Here is a 21,059-nt window from a genome sequence, read left to right as displayed (position 1 = left end):
AACAGTGGACACACAGTTTAACATGATGGACTATAGGACAGGACTGCTGCTGTTAACTATCTGCTGGGCAGGTGAACATCTTCACTGATGTTGATTTGACATATTTTCATATGCGCTGCCAACTTAAACTTGATTGAATATTTTTCTTGGTTTAACAGGTGTTGATGGTCAGACTCTGACAGAATCTGAACCAGTGGTTAAAAGGCCTGGAGAATCTCACAGATTGACCTGTACAACCTCTGGATTCACATTCAGCAGCCACTGGATGAACTGGGTCAGACAGGCTCCTGGAAAAAGACTGGATTGGATTGCTGCTGCTAATACTGGCAGTGGCACTTACTACTCCCAGTCAGTTCAAGGCCGGTTTACCATCTCCAGAGACAACAGCAGACAGCAGGTGTATCTGCAGATGAACAGTCTCAAGACTGAAGATTCTGCTGTTTATTATTGTGCTCGAGACTCACAGTGACTGGAGTTGGTTGAGCAGCTGTACAAAATCCTACTGTACTCATCTTTATAACAGAGCTTCATTAAAACCACTCCTCAGAGAAAATGAACAGCATTTGTGTGGTTATGCTTTACAAGTCTCATTTAGTTTGGAGAGCAGGTGAAAATAATATGCAGAGTCATGCAGACTTTGAATTGAGATAATTAAAAAAAAAAAAAAAAGAAAATTATGTTTTGTTTCCTCTTGTGACATTAAACATCACATTCATACTGTATTTGACAGATAAGCAAGCAGACATTTTCCCTAGTATTTTGTACATCATCACACACATTTCTGTTTATAACTAGTTCATTTCCATTTGAGGCTCCAAGTTTCTCTGTATGTCTGTGACTTCAAACATCCATAATTTGGATGCTGAATTCTTTAAAAGTAAAAAACAAGCAAAACATAACATAAAATCCAGGCCTTCAACCAGCTGCAGCAAACTCATTTACATGATCTTACATACTTGTGTTTGCAGTAAATATATAAAATGAAATTAATCAGTAAATCAATTAATCTTACAATTATTTATGATCTTAGGATTTCTGAATTAAACTGTTTTAAAGCCAGTGAAGTTTTAGGAGAACAAATCTTCCGGGTCATTTTAAAAACACATGAATAAAAGTCGAAATATCTAAATTTACTCAGCAGTCTGTTATAGTCATGGAGGTACAGATGTCTTTTGCTAATGATCAGGTTGTTTAAATTGTTTTGTTTTGTGTTCGAAACCTTGAATTTCACTATAAAAGCAGAATGTGATGTAGGAGGAGCTTCCTGTAAACAAATTCTCACAGGGATCCAGTTTCCATCATATTTAAAGAGGATCTGTGGATTTGAAAACAGAAGCATGGTGAACATGGCTCACAGAAAGCTAACACTCCTGCTGGTTGCTCTGTTGGTTTCAACTGGTGCAGAAGGTCAGACTATAACAGAGTCTGAACCAGCAGTTAGACAACCTGGAGAATCCCACAGACTCACCTGCACAACATCTGGATTTAACTTCGGAAGCTCAGTTTGGAACTGGATCAGACAGGCTCCTGGAAAAGGACTGGAGTGGATCGCTCTCGTACACACATCTAGTACTCCGATCTATTACTCCCAGTCAGTCCAGGGTAGATTCACCATCTCCAGAGATGACTCCAGCAGTAAAGTCTATCTACAGATGAACAGTCTGAAGACCGAGGACACAGCAGTGTATTACTGTGCCAGAGAGACACAGTGAGAGACAATAACAGGAGAGTCATACAAAAACTACTTCCTCTATTTACAACATCCAGGGTGAACATTACATTTTATCTGTAATACATTTATTTGCAATGCTGATTTTTATTAATAATCATTTAATCCATGATTAAAAATTCTCTTTCTCTGAGGTGAAGAAAAATATCTTAATTTTGTTTTGTTTTTTATTTGAATGATTTTTTCCCCCAAGTTCCTGTTTTTGGATGTGATATTGTATCCAACATGGATGGACAATCAGCTAATGGATTAAAACCTGTAATTGTAAAAAAGTCGGATAACTCAAATAAAGGAGAGTATGAGAAACGCATGTACACAATGAAAACAACAGCTGATGTTGTAGTTTATAACTACGAGTTTCTCAGTCTTACATTTAACATATTGTTTTCTACAATAATAATGGTTAATAATGTTCCCATTATTGCTTTTTAACAGCAGGTGTTGAGAATGTATTTGGACATTTATGCATGATATGTCCAGTACATGGATGTACTACTAAATGCTGCAGAACAATATAAATAAATACAAGTTGGTATAAACATCAGGTCAAATAACTTGATGGACATTGTAATTATTCATAATTATTGAAAATGATCATTATAATATAAAATGATCAAAATCCTGTTTTTTTCAGAGATGTGTGAGATGTGGTGTGTTTCTCTGTGAGGAGGAGGAGTCAATGCAAAACTCTGATCTCTTCCATCTCTACATATGTGTTGCATAGTGAAGGACAAAGACTAAATCATACACACTGTAGACTGGACAGAGACAACTGGCTTTTACAATGATCAGACCGGATTATTTGGTTGTTTTTCTCATCCTGTCTATTAATTGTGCAGGTAAGAACAATCATTGTTTGTCTGACAAACCTCCTGATACAAAGACAATATGGCTGCATTACAGTAACTAATGATGTGTTTAACTGTCTGCAGGCACTGAGGGTCAAACACTGACTGAGTCTGAACCAGTGGTTAAAAGGCCTGGAGAGTCCCACAGATTGACCTGTACATATTCAGGGTTTGGTAGCCATTACACAAATGTTTGGATCAGACAGGCTGCTGGAAAAGGACTGGAGTGGATTGCTTTAATCAGCAGTGGCAGTAGCAGCATCTACTACTCCCGGTCAGTTCAAGGCCGGTTTACCATCTCCAGAGACAACAGCAGACAGCAGGTGTATCTGCAGATGAACAGTCTGAAGACTGAAGATTCTGCTGTTTATTATTGTGCTCGAGAGCCACAGTGACTGGAGTTGGTTGAGCAGCTGTACAAAATCCTACAGTACTTTTATATACTATATTATATCCCTGCACTGTCTCAAATAATTAATGTCTTCAGGTCCATGAATTCAAACTGCTACAACACATAGACATTTACTGATGTATGACTGGATTTAAAGTTACATTTTATGAGAAATAATTTGATGCAATAAGTTATTCAGGGATGAAAGGTCTCTGTGGGCACCAATAAACCTCTGCCTTCATGTGTTACAATTTCTTTATGTTTTTCTATAAAAAAAAAAAAATTGGAAATAAAACTTAGTATAGCTAAACAGCCACACTGCATAATATTTGATTATTATTGATTTGTGCAACAACTACAAACAGATATCTGTAAAATGTGGTGATAATGAGCCTTCAACAGGTAATTTATAAATTACTTTAGTTTGCATCTAAGCTAATTCATTTAGTGTTTTGCATGTTGTCACACAGGTTTCAGTTCCTGAGCAGCTTGAGCAGTGGCGGTCCTTCCTACAGGCGACATAGGCGCTTGCCTAGGGCGCCACCTAGTGAGGGGCGCCAAATATGCGGCGAGAAAAACATTATAATTAAAATGATAATGTCTATTTATTTCTTCAACAGTTTTTGCCATCCCTCTATCTACAACTACAATACTTTGACATAAAAAAATAAATTCAACTTAAGCAAAAGAAATGACAATTCTGACGTGACCTTTAGCTGTTACACGTCACGGTCACAACATGCTAGCGCGCACACTGATGCGCAGTCGGTGTGCGTGTCGACGGGTTACCATGGTTACAGCTACAGTCCAAAATGGGCGAAGTTTCGAAAGTGTAGAAAAGAAGAGCAGGAGAAACGTGCACAAGAGAAAGCTACATCATTTTAATTATATATTTATTAAATTCACAGAGCATTCAGGATATAATCATGCTAGCTAGCAGTAGCATCGTGTCATCTTACTCGTAAGCTCACGTTAAGTAGCAAGGTTAGGTTTGGTCGTTATTAACATGCAGTCGGCCCAATATTGTCATAATAAGACTGGTTCAGACTGCTGGCCTGGGTTGGCCTTCACTGGCTGGCTATTTCTCGAGAAAAACACTATACAAGTTGATGCTAGCTACAGTATATAACGTTAGCACTTTGCATCTCATTGTGTGCTATGAAATAAAAAATTGAGTGGATGTGAAAAGTCTATTATTACTGTCCATATAGCAAAATTAGATTAGATTCAGTTTGGGATTAGTTTTAACTTTACTCTCAAGTTCAAGTACCGTGAAATACAGTTTTACATCTAACCAGAGTGCAAACTAGTAAAGTGCTGAGTGAGTCAGTGCCTCATATGCAGATGAGGATATCAACATGTGGACTTTATAGACAGAGGTGCAAAAGATGAGCATATGTTATATACTGATGAACAGAAATAAGTATAAGTTACATACTGATGGAATATTGAATCAAATAAGTTGAGCATAATAATAATAATAAATGATATATACAGGTAGAGTTATGTTTATGCAGAGAGGTATGCACATAGAGCTGTGAGCATATGGGACTAAGGCTATGTCACCCACTACTCCCTATATAGTCCTCTACGTTGGAGTCCCTATGTAGTGACTAGGGAGTAGGGAATGAGTGAGTGATTTCGGACACATCCTAAGTGAATTTATATAAAAAGAATGCCAAAATTAAAATGCTTAGCAACTTAATAATAATATCATTTGAAAAATGGAAATGATTTACTCCATGTTGATAATACACTTGTTTGTTATATCATTTTAGATTCACTATTAAAATATTTGGGACCACCTGCAGCTGAATCATCAGACCAGGAACAGCCATGCACCTCAGCTGCTCCGGTTTCCTCAGGTGAGTTTAATGTGTCAGTGAATGTTTGTGATGATAAAAATGTATTGACTTACGTGAAAATGACAATATGTTGTGCCATGTCTCATCCAGTCAATGTATTTGCTCTTGTGCGTTCTCTCTATGTTTATGGACCTAGAGCCACCAGAAGAGACACAACAAGAGCATGCTGCTCTTCCTGCCAACCTCACCCTCAGGAGGTTATTGATGACTTTGCGGCAAGGAAGGCCAGAAAGATTGCATTGTGAATGAAGTGTGATATTAGTGTGAAGTAGAATATATTATTCTATTCACTTGGGGTGAATTTGAACCTTATTTGTTTATTTTGTATATTATATTTTGATTAATAGGTTATATGAATCACATTTTACAGTATCTAATTTTGCACACAATGTTTTATTGTTAGTTTAATTTTTAGTTTTGATTCTTTAGTGTGCACTTTTTGTTCTCAGATATTGCACTACTGTTAAAAATATGTTTAAAAGTTTATTTTTTGTATATTTATTATTGAACAGGTTTATTATTTTGCACATATTGTTATATTGTTTGTATTATCATTGTTTAAATAAATGTGCAATTCTTTGGACATGAGTTCTTTTCTCGTGGGGATGGGGCGCTATCAGTAAAGCTCGCCTAGGGCACCAAATGGTCTAGGACCGCCCCTGCTCATTGCAAACAGAGAACCTGTAACACTAGATTTGTCATACTGAACTTATTGAAATTAATTCCCCTGTGAGCAGCTTTACAAGAAGAATTGGTTTTCTAAAGGCTGTGTACTGAAATAAAGGTAAGACTTCATAATAAGGGTTTTACTTGAATAAAAGGACATAAGTATTATGAGCTAAATTTACTCAGGGGCCCTGTTCACAGTGTTATATACCATATATGCAGAGTTAAGAATCAAAAGCACAAAGTATTTTTAGCTTGGAGATGTATTTGATATATATCAAATCTATTATACAAATAAGCCCCTCCCTGACAAACTGCCAATGCAAATCCAGAGCTTTCAGAGGGTTTACTTCTGCAGCATCTGAGTTCACATCTTCAGTCTCAAGATGATGGACAAACTGTCTGTACTGCTGACAGCACTCTGTCTGCCCTGTATGTTGCTTCATGGTGCAATACTGATCAGAGAATGCACACATTTAATGTTCTGCTGTTTATTTCTCTCTCGTTCTCACTTGTGTCCTTTAACATCTGTTTCTTGGGCAGGTTTGAATGTCCAGGGATTCGACAGCCTCATCTAAGTGAGCAAAAAAGCTTTACAAAAACCTCAAACAACTTATCTTCACAGTCACCAAAAGGGGGCAGCAGGAGATCTTAAAACCAGTGTGGCATCTTACCTACACATACAGAGAAACAAACACAATGTGAACGCACCAGCTGAGGCTGTGGTTTGTCACTTCCTCTTTTTTATGGTTTAATGTGCTTATCTACCACAATGTACTGGTTAATAATATCCCCATCTTTTATTCTGTAAGGCAGGAGTGAAACATTTTCTCTTATATTTCAATAATTAAAGGTCCCATATTGTGGAAAGTGAGATTTCCATTTCTTGTGTGATTATAAAGCAGGTAGGTGCTGTATAAATACTGTGAAAGTATCAAAAAGCTCATTCCACAGAGAAATGCACACAGCCAGTATTCAGAAACTGTGCCTTTAAACAAACTGTCAGAACTTCCATAAGGTTGTGATTGAACTATACAGTCGCCACCATCAGCCATGCTCCCAGCACGACGCACCGGCTACAGGTTGGCCTGTCACTGAGAAACAGTCAGCCAATCAGAAGAGAGGCTCGTTAATATTAATGAGACAAAATGCAACACAAAATGCCCTGTTCTTTTTTTTCTTAAAACCACAAATTTATCTTTGTATGGATATATCAAAACTCCTTTAAAAGAAGAAATTGTAACTACTAAGTAATGATTGAAATGACACAAATTAAACACATAATGAATGAAATAAAACAAGTGTTAAATACATAACTGATTATATATAAATGAGGTCTCATCCAGGAGGGAAAAACAGCTGACTCTATATGCTTGTAGGAGAGGCATAATTAACAGAGGCTAAGATCATTTCACCTCCTTTTAAAAAAGCTTCTGTTAGACGGTTGCTATGAGAATAATTTCCGTACATGTATACAGGTAGATTTTACATCTGATTTCTTTCCACAGGTGTGAAATATAAAATTCTGAGTTAACAAGAATCTGTGACAGTACATGAAGTCATCTCCAACCTTCACCTGCTAGGTCTCTTACTCTGTTACTCTCTTACTCTACATGACTGTGCGCTATAATGTGGTCTTTAATAAGGGTCAACCAACTTAAATAATGTGTTTGTCAACCTGTTGCACAAATTATACTGAAACATGCAAGAGGGACTCTTGGAGGAATGACTAATGTACAGTAAACATTCATTCTGCAGTTTCACCAAACATCAAATGAGATCAAAGTCAAATCCAGTTCCACACTGTGAGGAGGAGTCAATGCAAAACTCAGATGTCTTCCACCTCTACTTATCTGACTGCAGAGAGGATGACAGAGAACAGTGGACACACAGTTTAACATGATGGACTATAGGACAGGACTGCTGCTGTTAACTATCTGCTGGGCAGGTGAACATCTTCACTGATGTTGATTTGACATATTTTCATTTTTACTACCAATGTAACACATAACATATATCTTTCTTGGTTTGACAGGTGTTGATGGTCAGACTCTGACAGAATCTGAACCAGTGGTTAAAAGGCCTGGAGAATCTCACAGATTGACCTGTACAGCCTCTGGATTCACATTCAGCAGCTATCATATGGCCTGGATCAGACAGGCTCCTGGAAAAGGACTGGAGTGGATTGCCTGGGTGGAAAATGATAATGACAGGAAACGCTACTCTCAGTCAGTTCAAGGCCGGTTTACCATCTCCAAAGACAACAGCAGACAGCAGGTGTATCTGCAGATGAACAGTCTGAAGACTGAAGATTCTGCTGTTTATTATTGTGCTCGAGAGCCACAGTGACTGGAGTTGGTTGAGCAGCTGTACAAAATCCTACAGTACTCATCTTTCAGGCTGGTAGAGTCTGTGCATTAAGTATTCATAGTATTTGTATTATATATGATGATATATGACATGGTGATGATGATTTTTTAATACATAGTTTTATATGCTACATTACCTTTTATTTAGATGTATTTTAGTGAATAAATTAATAATTGTCTCTCAATTTAAGTCCAGAAAACTGTTCCTCATATTTTATTACGAAATATTAAAAACATAAAAACACAATAAAATGCACTTGTTGATAAAAGGGCCAAAGACAGCACAATCTGGTTGCAGCAATTCAACTGTTGCAAATACTAAACATTTATATAAATTAAGACACTGCAAATTATGTGGATATAAACTCCATGATAATATGTGAGTGAAAAATATAATAACTAAAATAAAAATGAGTTTCTGGTATAAAACCACTGGACGACAGTCAGTGTCAAGTTTCTCTCTCTTCTGTTTCCAAAAGGAGACCCTGCACTGTCTCAACTGATTAATGTCCTCAGATTAAAAAATTATAAAACACACCACACAATGCTACATTTACTGACTTATGACTGGATTTAAATCCACAATTCATGACCAATTGACAGTTTGATACAATAAAACAAGAAATACACTGTAGTTATTTAGGGATGAAAGGTAGCTACATATCTCCATGATCACAAATAAACTTGTGCCTGTCATATGTTACAAATTGTTTAGTTTTTGTTACATTTTTATTTTATTTGGAAATAATAATATTATAGCAAACCAATAACAAAAAATCCAAATAAACCACACTGCATGCTATTTGATTCAGACTTATTTCTGACACAGTCACACACAGACAAGAACAAATGTTGTGATAATGACAAAAATGAACTACAGTAGTTTTCATCTAATCTAAAGACTATTATTGTGTATTTTGTCACACAGGTTTCAGTTCCTGAGCAGCTGTTTTCCTCTCAGGGCCCCAATTTTCTCTGTATGTCTTCAAATATCTGCAAACACTAAAACCATTAAAAGTCTTTATGCAAACCAGCATCACATTGCAGTTTTCATACAATTTACATGATCCTGGCTGCTGTCAGTGTATTTCTGTTTGCAGTAAATACAGTAAGTAACTACAGTAAGTGAATAAGTTAATGAATAAAGAAATGCTGCAATTACAAAAAAAGCTGTGCTCAAGTTAATCATGAATCTTCTGTCAGACGCTCGTCTGCTGATAACATTAAGTAGAATTTGTATTTGGGTAGTAAAACCAGCATTTTTAAAATATCCAAGCACCCTGTATCATAGCTACATGTGTGACGTTTTTAACAAATCAATACGTTTGGAAATCGGTCCAAAATTCAGCGACTAATTCTACTTTGAGATTGCGGAGTTCCTCTTTCCTTCGTAGGTTGATGCACCGCTGCCTCTGCTAGCCCTGTTCCAAGATGGCCGCCCTGTAGGCACGTCGCTCCACAGTCGATGCAGCGTCTATGTATATATGTCTATGGTTGCAACAACTAGTGTAGAAAAGGCCCCAAAGTTGGGACATATTATGTTTAGTGTGTGATTTCATAGATGTAGTGTTGGTCAGCTCATATAAGAGCGCCCCCCCTTTGGTTATATAGCGTAACTGACGGTACTTGGTCAGAGAGGTGTGTGCTCCGGTGAGACGGCAGAGTGAGGGATTCACGGTTCAATTAACAATTAACGCCACGGCAAGTGGTCTGTGCGTGGATGGAAAGTGAGTATGTCCGGATATATTGTTGATGTACTGTGTTTACGTTGCTGCAGCTATAGTTTATTTTGTTGTTCTGATGTGTAGCTGTCAGACTTGCCATGTGGTCACTGTTTAAGCTAGTTGTAGCATTTAGCTCACCTGCCTCTGATCAAGTGTACGTCACGTCACATGTTACGTTATTGTTATCGCTCCGACTCGCTAGTGTAATGCTTACAGTGAGTGTTACTTAAATATTACCATGTTTATATGTGTGTTAATATGCTAGTAAGTCAGGTGAAGAGTGTTTCAGGACTGTTATTTTGGGGATGTAGTAATTTCAGTACTCCTTTAGTATGTTTATTAGTGATTTAGAGCTTTATTCTTATTCATTTGTGTATATTTGTTATTGTTCCTTTGCTATAGAAAAACCGCATGACCTCATTGTCAGCAAGAGGATATTAAACCACCTGCACTATCCATCACCTTCTTCTTCATTGTGAACCTCTGAGCATTACTTAGCCTTAAGTTGGTGTTCTGGCCGGTGTGTCGGTTTAACTGGTGGTTGAATTAACTGGTGATATTCCCGAGCATTGATGCAGATCTGTACACTAGAAATACTGACTGAATTGACTTCTTTTCATAATTTTAACCAACCAGAATGAAATCCTTAACATTGTAAACACTCCAGTTCTGATGTCTAATAAGATTAACGGAGTTACCTGGAGTTTGAATCAATTTTATTTGCGGCGGCGATCTCCGGACGCTTGAAGAGAATGACACAGTAGGTGACTGTGTCGATGCCTGTTCCAAACACTGCAAATGTCAATAAATAATTAAAAAAATGTTCTTTCTGTCGTTTTACGAATCCTTATTAATCTGATGTCAAGTCTATTTGAGAAGAGTTTATACTGTCACACAGTGTGTAAGGAAACATACAGTCTGCAGTATATGTTTAACGCAGTGTGGAGTCAGCTGTGGCAAAGCGTGGTACGCCCAGATCAACTGGTGATAGCCTACAACATTTTACCATCGATCATGTCGCGTCTACACTTTTATCTCACCAATCACAATGATATTATACACATAACAGCACACTCTTTCATCCAAATTAGACAACTGTCAAATCTCATTTTGCAATAGGAAGAGAAATTGGATAATGTTAAAACTTTAATCAGTAGTGGGTCTACGATATACAAATCCGATTCACATGGGATTTTGAATAAATGGGACAGAGATTATAAGATGTGATAGAATTGTGGTATTATACATTGAAACAGTCAGTATATGTTTAATACCATCTTCAAGTAGAGTTGTGACAAACCATTATGAGCAGATTAACTTGTGATGCAATCTGTCTACCATTGATCACGTTTCATAATAAGGTTTACAGACTTTATCTTTTATTTATATTCTATACATGTCAGCAAAGTCTTTCAACCAAATTAGATATTGTTACCTATTTTGCAATAGGGGCAGAAGTTGGATGCCCAGCTGTACAAACTAAGATCAGAACAGAATCGTCTAGGTTTGGTTAACTACGCACAGGTGCATGTATGGGGGTTGGGGTGGTAGTCTGTATGAGTTTCATTCACATGTCAATTCTTTTTAGGTTTTTAAGTAAATTTGGACAGGGATCATCAAGCGATAATCTTGTCACAGTCACATTTGTAAATGCTGCACAATAGTAAAACCTGAAAGCATGTCAAATGTGATTAAATTGTGTCATTATATATGGTAACCATAAACCTTTACAACATATTTTAGAAATAATGTCTGTAATTTGGAATTGGAATTTCCCCATTGTGGGACAAATAAAGGAATATCTTATATCTTATCTTATCTTAATTTCTAACTTGCATTTAGACCCACCAAAATCAAATCATTAACATAAGGTACATGTCATGCCAATAAATCCTTTACAAAATGTTTTTGTTGTCTTCATACATTGATATTATACTGACGTCAAAATCTTTTCAGAACAGTTTATACTTTCATAAAGACTGTAAATATGTAAACCCATCTTGAAGTTAGCTGTGGCAAAGCATGATATGACCAGATTAACTTGTGATACAACAGCTGTTTTCATTGATCTTATTTCCTTTTAAAGTCTACAGACTTTTATTTCACTAATCACAATGATATTATGTACATGTCAGCAAACTCTTACTTACAAATCATTTCTTTCCTTCAGTCACAAATTGGTCAATTTAGCTGCTATGTAAGACTTGCATTGTATATTGAACTTGAGTTTGTCCACCATGATCACATGTGGGTACATTTGTTTTCTACACCAGAGCTGGTATGTTGCTTAAGTAGCCTAAGGATTTGATTTCGGTGGGTTTAAATTATTGACAATAACGCTATTGCTCAAACGATAACTCCGTTTAATCAGATTTACATGCATTTAGGTCTTATTGTGCAGTATTTACCAATTTTATAATTATGACTTTATTTTCAAATCCAGAGTTGTGACGTGCAGCACATGTAGACTAAACTGAATTTTGTAGACTATTGGGATGAGTGAGCGAAACGTCTAGATTTTAATATTAAACTCGATGGACGGTAAATACAGATAGTGTAGCATGAATGTGCACTCTGCCACAGCTGACAAAGTTCTCCACACTGCTTGGAGCGTAAACTCGGACTGATTAATTTATAGGCTGGATATAATTGCACACATTAAAAACAACTATGACACTAGACCGGTAACATGAGGATTTTGGATGTTTTATTGACGTTATCAGTGTTATGTCACATACATTGCCATTCCCTATAGTCCTCACTTTATACTCTTACAGATTTGAGAACCTGCTGGTTCCTGAGGAATACATAAATATTCATTATAGAGACGTTTTTGTGAAGGTTTTTTTTTTTCACAAGAGAAACTACGAGCATTGAGCTCATCATCTCAACCAGTCTCACTCAGGATAATATCACAGGTTAATCCAAACTCGAGCTACTCCGTTAATGTGGTTTTACAATAGTGTGAGCTTGTGGTTGCCTTTATAAACAATTACATTTTGGTGTGTTTAAATTATTTAAAATAGTTAGTGTTTCTAAGATGTATTGTAAAGCCATTGTATGATTACAATATACGATATCCAAAGAAGTCTTTCTTCGATGTAACGTTATACTCGGGAAGGACTCTGAAACAGCGGTAGCGATCAGCAGTTAATGTCACCATGACAGTGAATAAAAGTTCCGTAGTGAGGAGCAGACACCAACATTATTGTTCCAGTAAAGAGTTTCTATTGCAGAGTTTTAAAAGTCACCAACAAATGAATGTCATAGAAGTAGTCAGAATCTTTATTTCCTGGTTCGGCAATAAGGGGTCCTAAAAAGCCTCAGTATCACCAGTTAACTCAACTCCAGTTAAACCGACACACCGGCACCCCGGTGTGAACTCAGTGATAGCCCCTGAACTAACGCCATATACAGTAACATCCCAGTGTCTTCACTACAACTAGTAACGTTAGAAAAACAACAACACCACACGGCATCTAGCTAGATCGGAAACAAAACAACAGGCACGCCGCACACACTTGTTTAAGAGTAGTAGACGTTACGTTTTGAGTGGATGGCGAGCGAGAGACGCCGAAATGGATGGATTCCTTGTTGTCTGAAAATGTCAACAGGCTTGTCTGTTTGAGTAACTGGCTCAAAGCAAAGAAGTAGTAGGCTTACCTTTTATTGTTAACCGTTACTGTTCATTCTTTCTGAAATAAGAGGCTGGGTTGAGCCTCTGGTGAATAAAGAGCAGTAGCCTGACTGCTATGTTCAAAGCAAACTTGACAAAAGTATTAAGCCATGGTTTAACTGCACTATAGGCCTAGTCCTAGTTTACCTTACATGTGCACTTTGTAATTTTATTTTGTATCGCCCTGTTTTGATCCCTTAGAAAGGGCTGTTGAAGGGGCTATTTGTGGGACAAAGTATTTTTTTCACCCTTCTATTGATGGACAGTGTTACATTGTGTGAAAGATTATTTGCTCCAAGTGAGAATGTTAGTGTGAAATTGAACACAACAGTATATGCCAATGTTGTTTTCAATAAAAACAACATTTGCACAAATGAAAATCCTACAGTACTCATCTTTACTTTACTTTAGAAAAGATTTGTATTTTTATTTTGCTTTTATTTCTTTAAGAAAACATAACAATCTGTGAGGAAGATCATAACAACAATAACAGTGAAGCACCTAAATAAATAAAATGTCTTCCTTTAATGATCACTTCTTCAAAAACAGCCACTGACAGCCAAACAGTCTGCTGAAATCACTGTCCAGGTCTGAATAAAAAGAAAGACATGTAGCTACATTAATGTTTAAGTTTGGCATCTAAAGTAGCTAACAGTATGAGAGTGAAAATAATGTCACAGTTCCAGTTATAAAGACACTAGAGGGCAGTCAGTGTCTGCTCTCTGTTTATTATTGCACATCTTACTCCTCTGTTACTAAAGGAGACTCTCAGATCTGCTGTTCTCATTGATCTTAACTGACTGACTTACTTGAACTCTGGACTGAACTAAAGCACAAAACAAGAAAAATGTTTCCATCGCATTCTGTGGATTCATTAAGACCATTTCTGAAAGACGGCAAGAAAGTGGAGGAAGCAAAATGTATTTACTTTAGTACATGCAGTGTTTATGTAAATAAATACTTCATTTAAACATATGTTATATCTTACGGAAGCCCTAAAGGGCCATGCATTCATACATTTTTATTTCCTCCGTTTTAATAATAATAATAATAATACATTAAATTATTTAAGGCGCCTCTCTGGGCACTCGAGGACACCGTACAACACAAAAAAAAAAAAAAAAAAAAAAGAAGCAAGGGAAATAAGAAGCAGATAAGAAAAGACAATGTAGATGGTTAAGTGGGGTATGCAGTTCTGAATAGGTGAGTTTTTAATCTTGATTTGAAGAGTGTGAAGAGTCCAGGTTCCTGAGGTCAGTGGGAGTGAGTTCCAGAGTTGGGGGGCAGAGCGGCTGAAAGCCCTGCTCCCCATGGTGACGAGGCGGGCGGGAGGGACAGAGAGAGGTGGACAGAGGAGGCAGATCTGCGGGAGCGGGAAGAGGGTTGGCGATGTGGAGGAGTTCGGACAGATAAGGAGGAGAGGTTGTGGATGGCCTTGAACGTGAATAGGAGGATTTTGAAGTCAATGCGGAGTTTCCCAGGGAGCCAGTGGAGTTGCTGTAGAACAGGGGTGATGTGGTGGATGGAGGGGTTCTGGTGATAAGTCGAAGCTGCAGAGTTCTGAACCAGTTGAAGTTTATGGAGGTATTTGTGAGGTGGAGCCGACGAGAAAGGAGTTGCAGTAGTCGATGCGGGAGGTGACAAGGCTGTGTACAAGGATGGCAGTGGAGTGGGGAGAAAGGGGAGGGCGGAGTCGATTAATATTGCGTAGGTGGAAATATGCAGACAGGTGATGTTATTGATATGGGATTGGAAAGATAATGCTGTCGAGGATGAGCACCCAGACTCTTAACCTGGGGGAAGGGAGACAGAGAATCAGTCTAAATGGTGAGGGAAGATTGTCAGCTTTTGAGAGGGTTGATTTAGTGCCAATAAAAGAAATTCACGGTTTTATCACTGTTGAGTTTGAGGAAGTTGGAGGAGAACCAGGATTTGAGCTCGGTAGAAGCAGTGGAGGTGAAGGAGGAAGGTGGGAGAGTGGAATTTGGTTTGCTGGAGAGGTAGAGCTGGGTGTCATCCGGCGTGGCAATGAAAGTGTTAACTTGTGATAACAAGTTAATTTTCTCGAGATCTCGAGATAATGAAACTTGTTTTCCCGAGATAACAATACAATTAATTTGAGATCTCGAGATAATGACTGTGACATAATAACTGCGGTCAAGCGGCCGTTACTCCGATCTCCTTGGTCAAATCAGAGCACTTAAATTTCAAGTGTACAAGTATTCTCAGCATTATCATGAAAATATGTTACATTAAAGTGTTTCATGCACCACGATGAATAAAAACATACTTAATATCAAGCATTTCTACTGCACCAATGTGGAGAAATTCAATAATAAAAGTCCATATTTGTATCTCCAAGTGGCATATTTTCTTATATTTGAGGTACAGTTAAAGCAGGTACAAATATGGAATTTTATTGTTGAGATTTCTCCAAATGATGCAGCACCCGGATATTAAATATACTGTAGTCTTATATGTGTAGAGAGTCAAATATACCATCCATAGCCAGGAATTTTTGAGCAAAGTTTTTACAGTAGCTCAAATATGGTCAAATGTTGAATCTGGAGGTATAAATATGGGACTTTATTGTTGAATTTTCCAAATTGGTGCAGTAAAAATGCTTGATATTAAGTATATTTTTATTCATCATGGGCGCAAGATCTGGTGTTCTCATTGATCTTAACTGACTGACACTTGAACTCTGGACTGAACTAAGGCGTAATACTCCTGCTGCTCATGTAAACTGGATATTGTGAGAGTTGATACTTTTCTATCTAAACAAAAATTCAATTCAATTCAATTCAATTCAATTTAATTTATTGTCCTCCCAAGGGGGAAATTCATGTCCACATCACTGCACCTGCAGGCAACACCATACACTCAACAAAGAAACACGCTATCCACAATTAACAAATCTACAGAACAAAACAAAAACAAACAATCAAATAAATAATACATGACAGGTTACACACTCAGTGCGCCCCTTTGTTTAAAGCAGCAATAGCTGCAGGGATCAGACTTTTCCCATAGCGAGCTTCTTGCACCTCAATGTTCGGTACCTCCGTCCAGAAGGCAGTGGGGTGAGATATTGATTTAGTGGGTGTGTGTAATGTCCAGTTCTATTGTGGTTGCAATGTGTGAGATGGCCCTGTTGTTTAGTTCTGTGAGATTGGAGTGTGGGGAATCCAATTATCTTAGCCACTGTGTTGGTGATATGTATGAATTTGGTCCGGTTGGTGACAGTTAGCATATTGTAAAAACAGGAGGAGCAGCATATGAGGATGGGCTGGATGATACTTTGATACAGTAGTAGCAGAAGATGGGGGAAATAAAGCAGAGTCACAGTGTGTGCTGTCGCAGCAGAGCGTGCGCCATTTACACCCAATCAGATGGAAAGTCAAAGTCCTGTGATGAAAAGCAGTTATAAGGCAGATCTCAAGATGAGCAGCAGGAAGCCTGAAGGGGCTGCTGTGTGTTCTTGTGCTTATGAGACTGACTGAAGATGGATGGACAACTAATCCTGCAGTAACAAACATTTTCTGGGATTTTTAAGCAAACACTCTGTCTTTCTCTCCCACTCCAGTGGGCTGATAGACCCTGCACTGTCTCACATGATTAATGTCCTCCAGGTCCAGTAATTTCTATGCAAACCAGCAGCATCACACTGAAGTTTACATACAATTTACATGATCCTTGCTGTCACTATATTTCTGCTTGCAGCGGATACAATATGTGAGTGAATAAACGCATAAACTAATGGTGCAGTAAAACACTGCAATCAATTGAAAACATGATAAACACACTGTCAACATGGCACAGAAAGCAATATTCCGGTGCTCCTTTGGTTTCAATGGATGCACATCATCATTGTTATTGCAGTGCTGGTTGTAATGAATATCATTATCCATCATTCATGTTAATACATAGAGAATAATTATCCTGGTCATTGTTTGAAATTATCTAAAAATGTACATAATGTTTTATGCAAATTGTTGTCAAAATAAATATTTAGACGGCAATAGTTTATAGGAGAAAGAAAAAGCAAAGGTTACAGTTTTTATTATTTGAACTGTAACTGTAGCAATGTAAAGTTTCACTTTCAAAATGTTACAGTTGAGTGTGTAATAAAAATTAACTCTATCATATGTAAAAACAGAGGTGATTTCAGATATAATTTTATCTGCCAGATATAAAAACAGTCAAAAGACTCTTCTATTGGCTCCTGTTAGACCAACATTGAGGCTTCATATGTTTGATTCTATGCAAACTCAGTGACCTTCCTTGTTGCCACCCAGCTATAAAAACTTCTACATCAGGCTTTCAGTGGAGTTCACAGCACGTCAGTTTCAACATAAACTATGTTCTCTGCGGCTCACTGTTACTGTTGGCAACTGGATGTGAGTCTCTGGATTTGTCAGTGGCATTAGTTCTTCTTTTGCAGTATAACTTGATCATTTGTTACAAAACATTTTCTTTTTTAACAGGTGTGAAGTGTGAACAGTTGACACAGCCAGCGCCTGTGACTGTGCAGCCAGGTCAACGTCTGACCATCACCTGTCAGGTCTCTTATTTTCTGGGCAGCGCTCCCACAGCTTGGATCAGACAACCTGCAGCCAAAGGACTGGAGTGGATTGGAAGGGCAGGTGATGGATGGAACACATACTACAAAGATTCACTGAAGAACAAGTTCCGGTATCTCCATAAGACTCTTCTAGCAAAACAGTGACTCTAAACGGACAGAGTCTTGCAGCCTGAAGGCTACTCTGCTTTATGTGTGTATTACTGTGCCAGAGAGACACAATAGCACAAACCATCAGTGGACCTGAACAAAAACCCCTCAGTGCCTGAACACTTGTAACATGAAGCCACCAGAGGAGGCCTCAGTTACTAACAGTTTCAACACCAGTTCACTTTTTACAGTGAAGAGAAACAGTCTGAGGCACACAGAGCAGGCAAAACTAAACACCACACTATACTCATAGCTGCAAGTGCAAACTGTTTGTTAAGGGATTAACAAAAACAGTATATTAAAAAAAAATGAATGAGCAGCATAGTCTTCCTGATTGAACTTCTCCCAGCTTCATATAATCATGGACAGCACATCTTTTTTTGAGCAGCACAGCACCAGCTCCTGAAGCACTAGCATCAACAACTAGTTTGAAAGCAGGAGAGAAGTTAGGCACAGTGAGGGCAGGTGCACTGCAAGAAGAGGCTTTGCTCCATCGAAGGCATATTGACAGTGTTACTCCACACCACAGGAACACTAAGGCTACACAAGTGGTAAGAGGAGCAACCACGGGGGAGAGGTTTTTGCAGAAACACCGGTAATAACCAGCCATGCGTAAGCCCTCTAATGATCCCACACCTAGATGTGGAAATCGGACAGGACAACACGGCCGAGACTTTGGCATCTACGGGGGTGGACCTGCCCAGCAACCCAGTATATAATGGTGGCTTTACCAAATTCACTTACTTGGTTATACTATACTCGTAACAATTATCCTGTCAGGGTTCTCGGGGGAACCCAGAAGCAGACCGGACAAGAGGTTGAGTTTAAACAGGTTTTATTAGACAACGAGTGAATAGTGAAAAAAAAAGGGAAGCTGGCAGGCGAGAGTGGGAGTCCAGAGGTGGGGTGGTCCAGAGAGTGGCTGGCTGGTAGACCTGGGTGTGAGGATCTGGTAAAGCTAGCTTACACAGGAGCGTGGGCTGAGTGGACAGGGTTCCAGAGCTGAGTCCCAGGAATGATTCCTGAGGCAGAGAGACACGGTTAGTTGCAGACAAAAACAGACAGCAAGAGAGAAAGCGGCTCAGGCAGGCAGAAGCAGACAGGCAACAAACAGTAGCAACAATAAATAACTGGCTGGAAAACATTTAGCCACCCTCAATACTTCACAACAATCCAGCATTGACTGGATGTGTGGCTGCTCCCTAAGAATTACTGCAGAAGACTGATGAGGAGCAGGTGTCCTGAAAAAAAAACTAGAAAGAGTGACACAAACACCACAAGACAACACAAGACAACACAAAAACACCCAAACAGTCATCACGGCCAGGGATTAGTGACATATCCATTAAGATTCTGATTACATTTCAGGTCTTTTCCAATAAAACTTGCAAATTGTTGAATACTTCTACTGTTTATAAATGAAATATAACATAATATAATAGCGTATTCTAAAGTTATTCATTATGAAGTCGAGATATTGTGTCATGATAATAATTCAATGTAACTATGGCTGTTTGAAAATGTATGCTGTTTTATTAACAGCTGATGACCAAGTCAATCTACATCACTCCTCCCTGTGAGGAGGAGTCAATCTAAAACTCAGATGTCTTCCCACCTCTACTTATCTGACTGCAGAGAGAGAATGACAGACAACAGTGGACACACAGTTTAACATGATGGCCATTGTTTGGGACCAGATTCTCACCAGTGAAGATGTTTTCTATTTTCATTCTGGGTTCTGAGTGCCATTAGACCAACAGCATGTGCCCCACTTAACCTAATGAGACTTAACAATGGTGTTCTTCATTAATCTTGCTTACCTCACTCCAAGGACCTCATAGTCTCCTGACTAACTACACAAAATTTAAGCCACGTTCATGAAAACTACATAAATGTTCCAGTTTAATTATAAATTAAGGCCTACTCCGTGCTTAATCTAAGCCCTGTCATGTAGAAACTGGCCCTGAGACTATAATCTCAGAAATGAACATTGGAAGGCCCACAGTCGAGCAATCTTGACATTTGCACATTTTAAAGAACATTTTTGTATTATTAGAATAAATGTGGTTTCAGTTTAGTGGATCAATGCAAAACTAGGACAGGACTACTGCTGTTAACTATCTGCTGGGCAGGTGAACATCTTCAATTATTTTGACTTGATATATTTTCATTTTACTACCAATGTAACTTATGACATGCATATCTTTCTTGGTTTGACAGGTGTTGATGGTCAGACTCTGACAGAATCTGAACCAGTGGTTAAAGGCCTGGAGAATCTCTGAGATTGACCTGTACAACCTCTGGATTCACATTCAGCAGCTACCCCGTATAAGCCTGGATCAAGACAGAGCTTTCTATAGAAAAAGGACTGGAGTGGAGTGCATATATAGAGCCCAGCTAGTACTCCGATCCTATTACTCCCAGTCAGTCCAGGAGTGGATTCACCATCTCCAGAGGCAACAGCAGACAGCAGGTGTATCTGCAGATGAACAGTCTGAAGACTGAAGATTCTGCTATTTATTATTGTGCTCGAGTTGTGCTCTACATTATGTTCAAATGGAAAATAGTTGCAGTCCCTCCTTTAGAACTGTAGAGGGCAGTCAAGGACCAACTGTGTTCTTAATCCTTTGAGCACAGTAATGTTAATGTTAATAATAATATGGAACATAAATGTTTAATAATGTTATATGTTATAAAGTTTTTCTGTCAGAACATATGCAATTTAGGTAAAATGGCTATTCCAACTTTTTTCATGTGTTATATGTGTGAATGTGTGTGTCTCTAAACATGTTTCAGCCTTGTTCAGTGTGCGCTAAGAAAAACTGAGACCATGAAGAATACAAGTGGTTTGGAAGATGGATACTATCCAAATCATATATTTGCTTATACTGTCTGTATGTTACACTTACTGTATGCTCAGAATCTGGCACCAAATGTTGGATCCAGTCGTTTCCATTTATGGTCTGTGTCATATCCAACCAGCCTTGAAACCTCAATTAAAAACACATAAAGCCCCTTAAACTGTGGGCAAACACTCCTCTAATGGCTATCTTTATACA

At 38.2% G+C, this 21,059-nt stretch overlaps 1 long non-coding RNA gene and 1 gene segment (V, D, J or C); both read left to right on the top strand.

The window, feature by feature from the left end:
- The first annotated feature begins 3,729 nt into the window (after nucleotides 1-3,729).
- Nucleotides 3,730-5,416, top strand: LOC127363904 (uncharacterized). Its single transcript, XR_007884954.1, has 2 exons — nucleotides 3,730-4,833; nucleotides 4,970-5,416. It is a non-coding gene; the product is annotated as an uncharacterized LOC127363904 (long non-coding RNA).
- A 1,946-nt stretch (nucleotides 5,417-7,362) lies between these two features.
- LOC127363883 (immunoglobulin heavy variable 3-30-3-like) lies at nucleotides 7,363-7,930 on the top strand. The segment is given in 2 exon segments: nucleotides 7,363-7,447; nucleotides 7,535-7,930. Coding segments are annotated over 2 exon segments (363 nt in total).
- Nucleotides 7,931-21,059: the final 13,129 nt, after the last annotated feature.

The sequence above is a fragment of the Dicentrarchus labrax genome, unplaced genomic scaffold, assembly GCF_905237075.1.
Source record: "Dicentrarchus labrax unplaced genomic scaffold, dlabrax2021, whole genome shotgun sequence".
In the NCBI taxonomy this organism is placed as follows: Eukaryota; Metazoa; Chordata; class Actinopteri; family Moronidae; genus Dicentrarchus; species Dicentrarchus labrax.
Note: the sequence above shows the minus strand (reverse complement) of the source record. Positions and strands in the feature narration are given on the sequence as shown.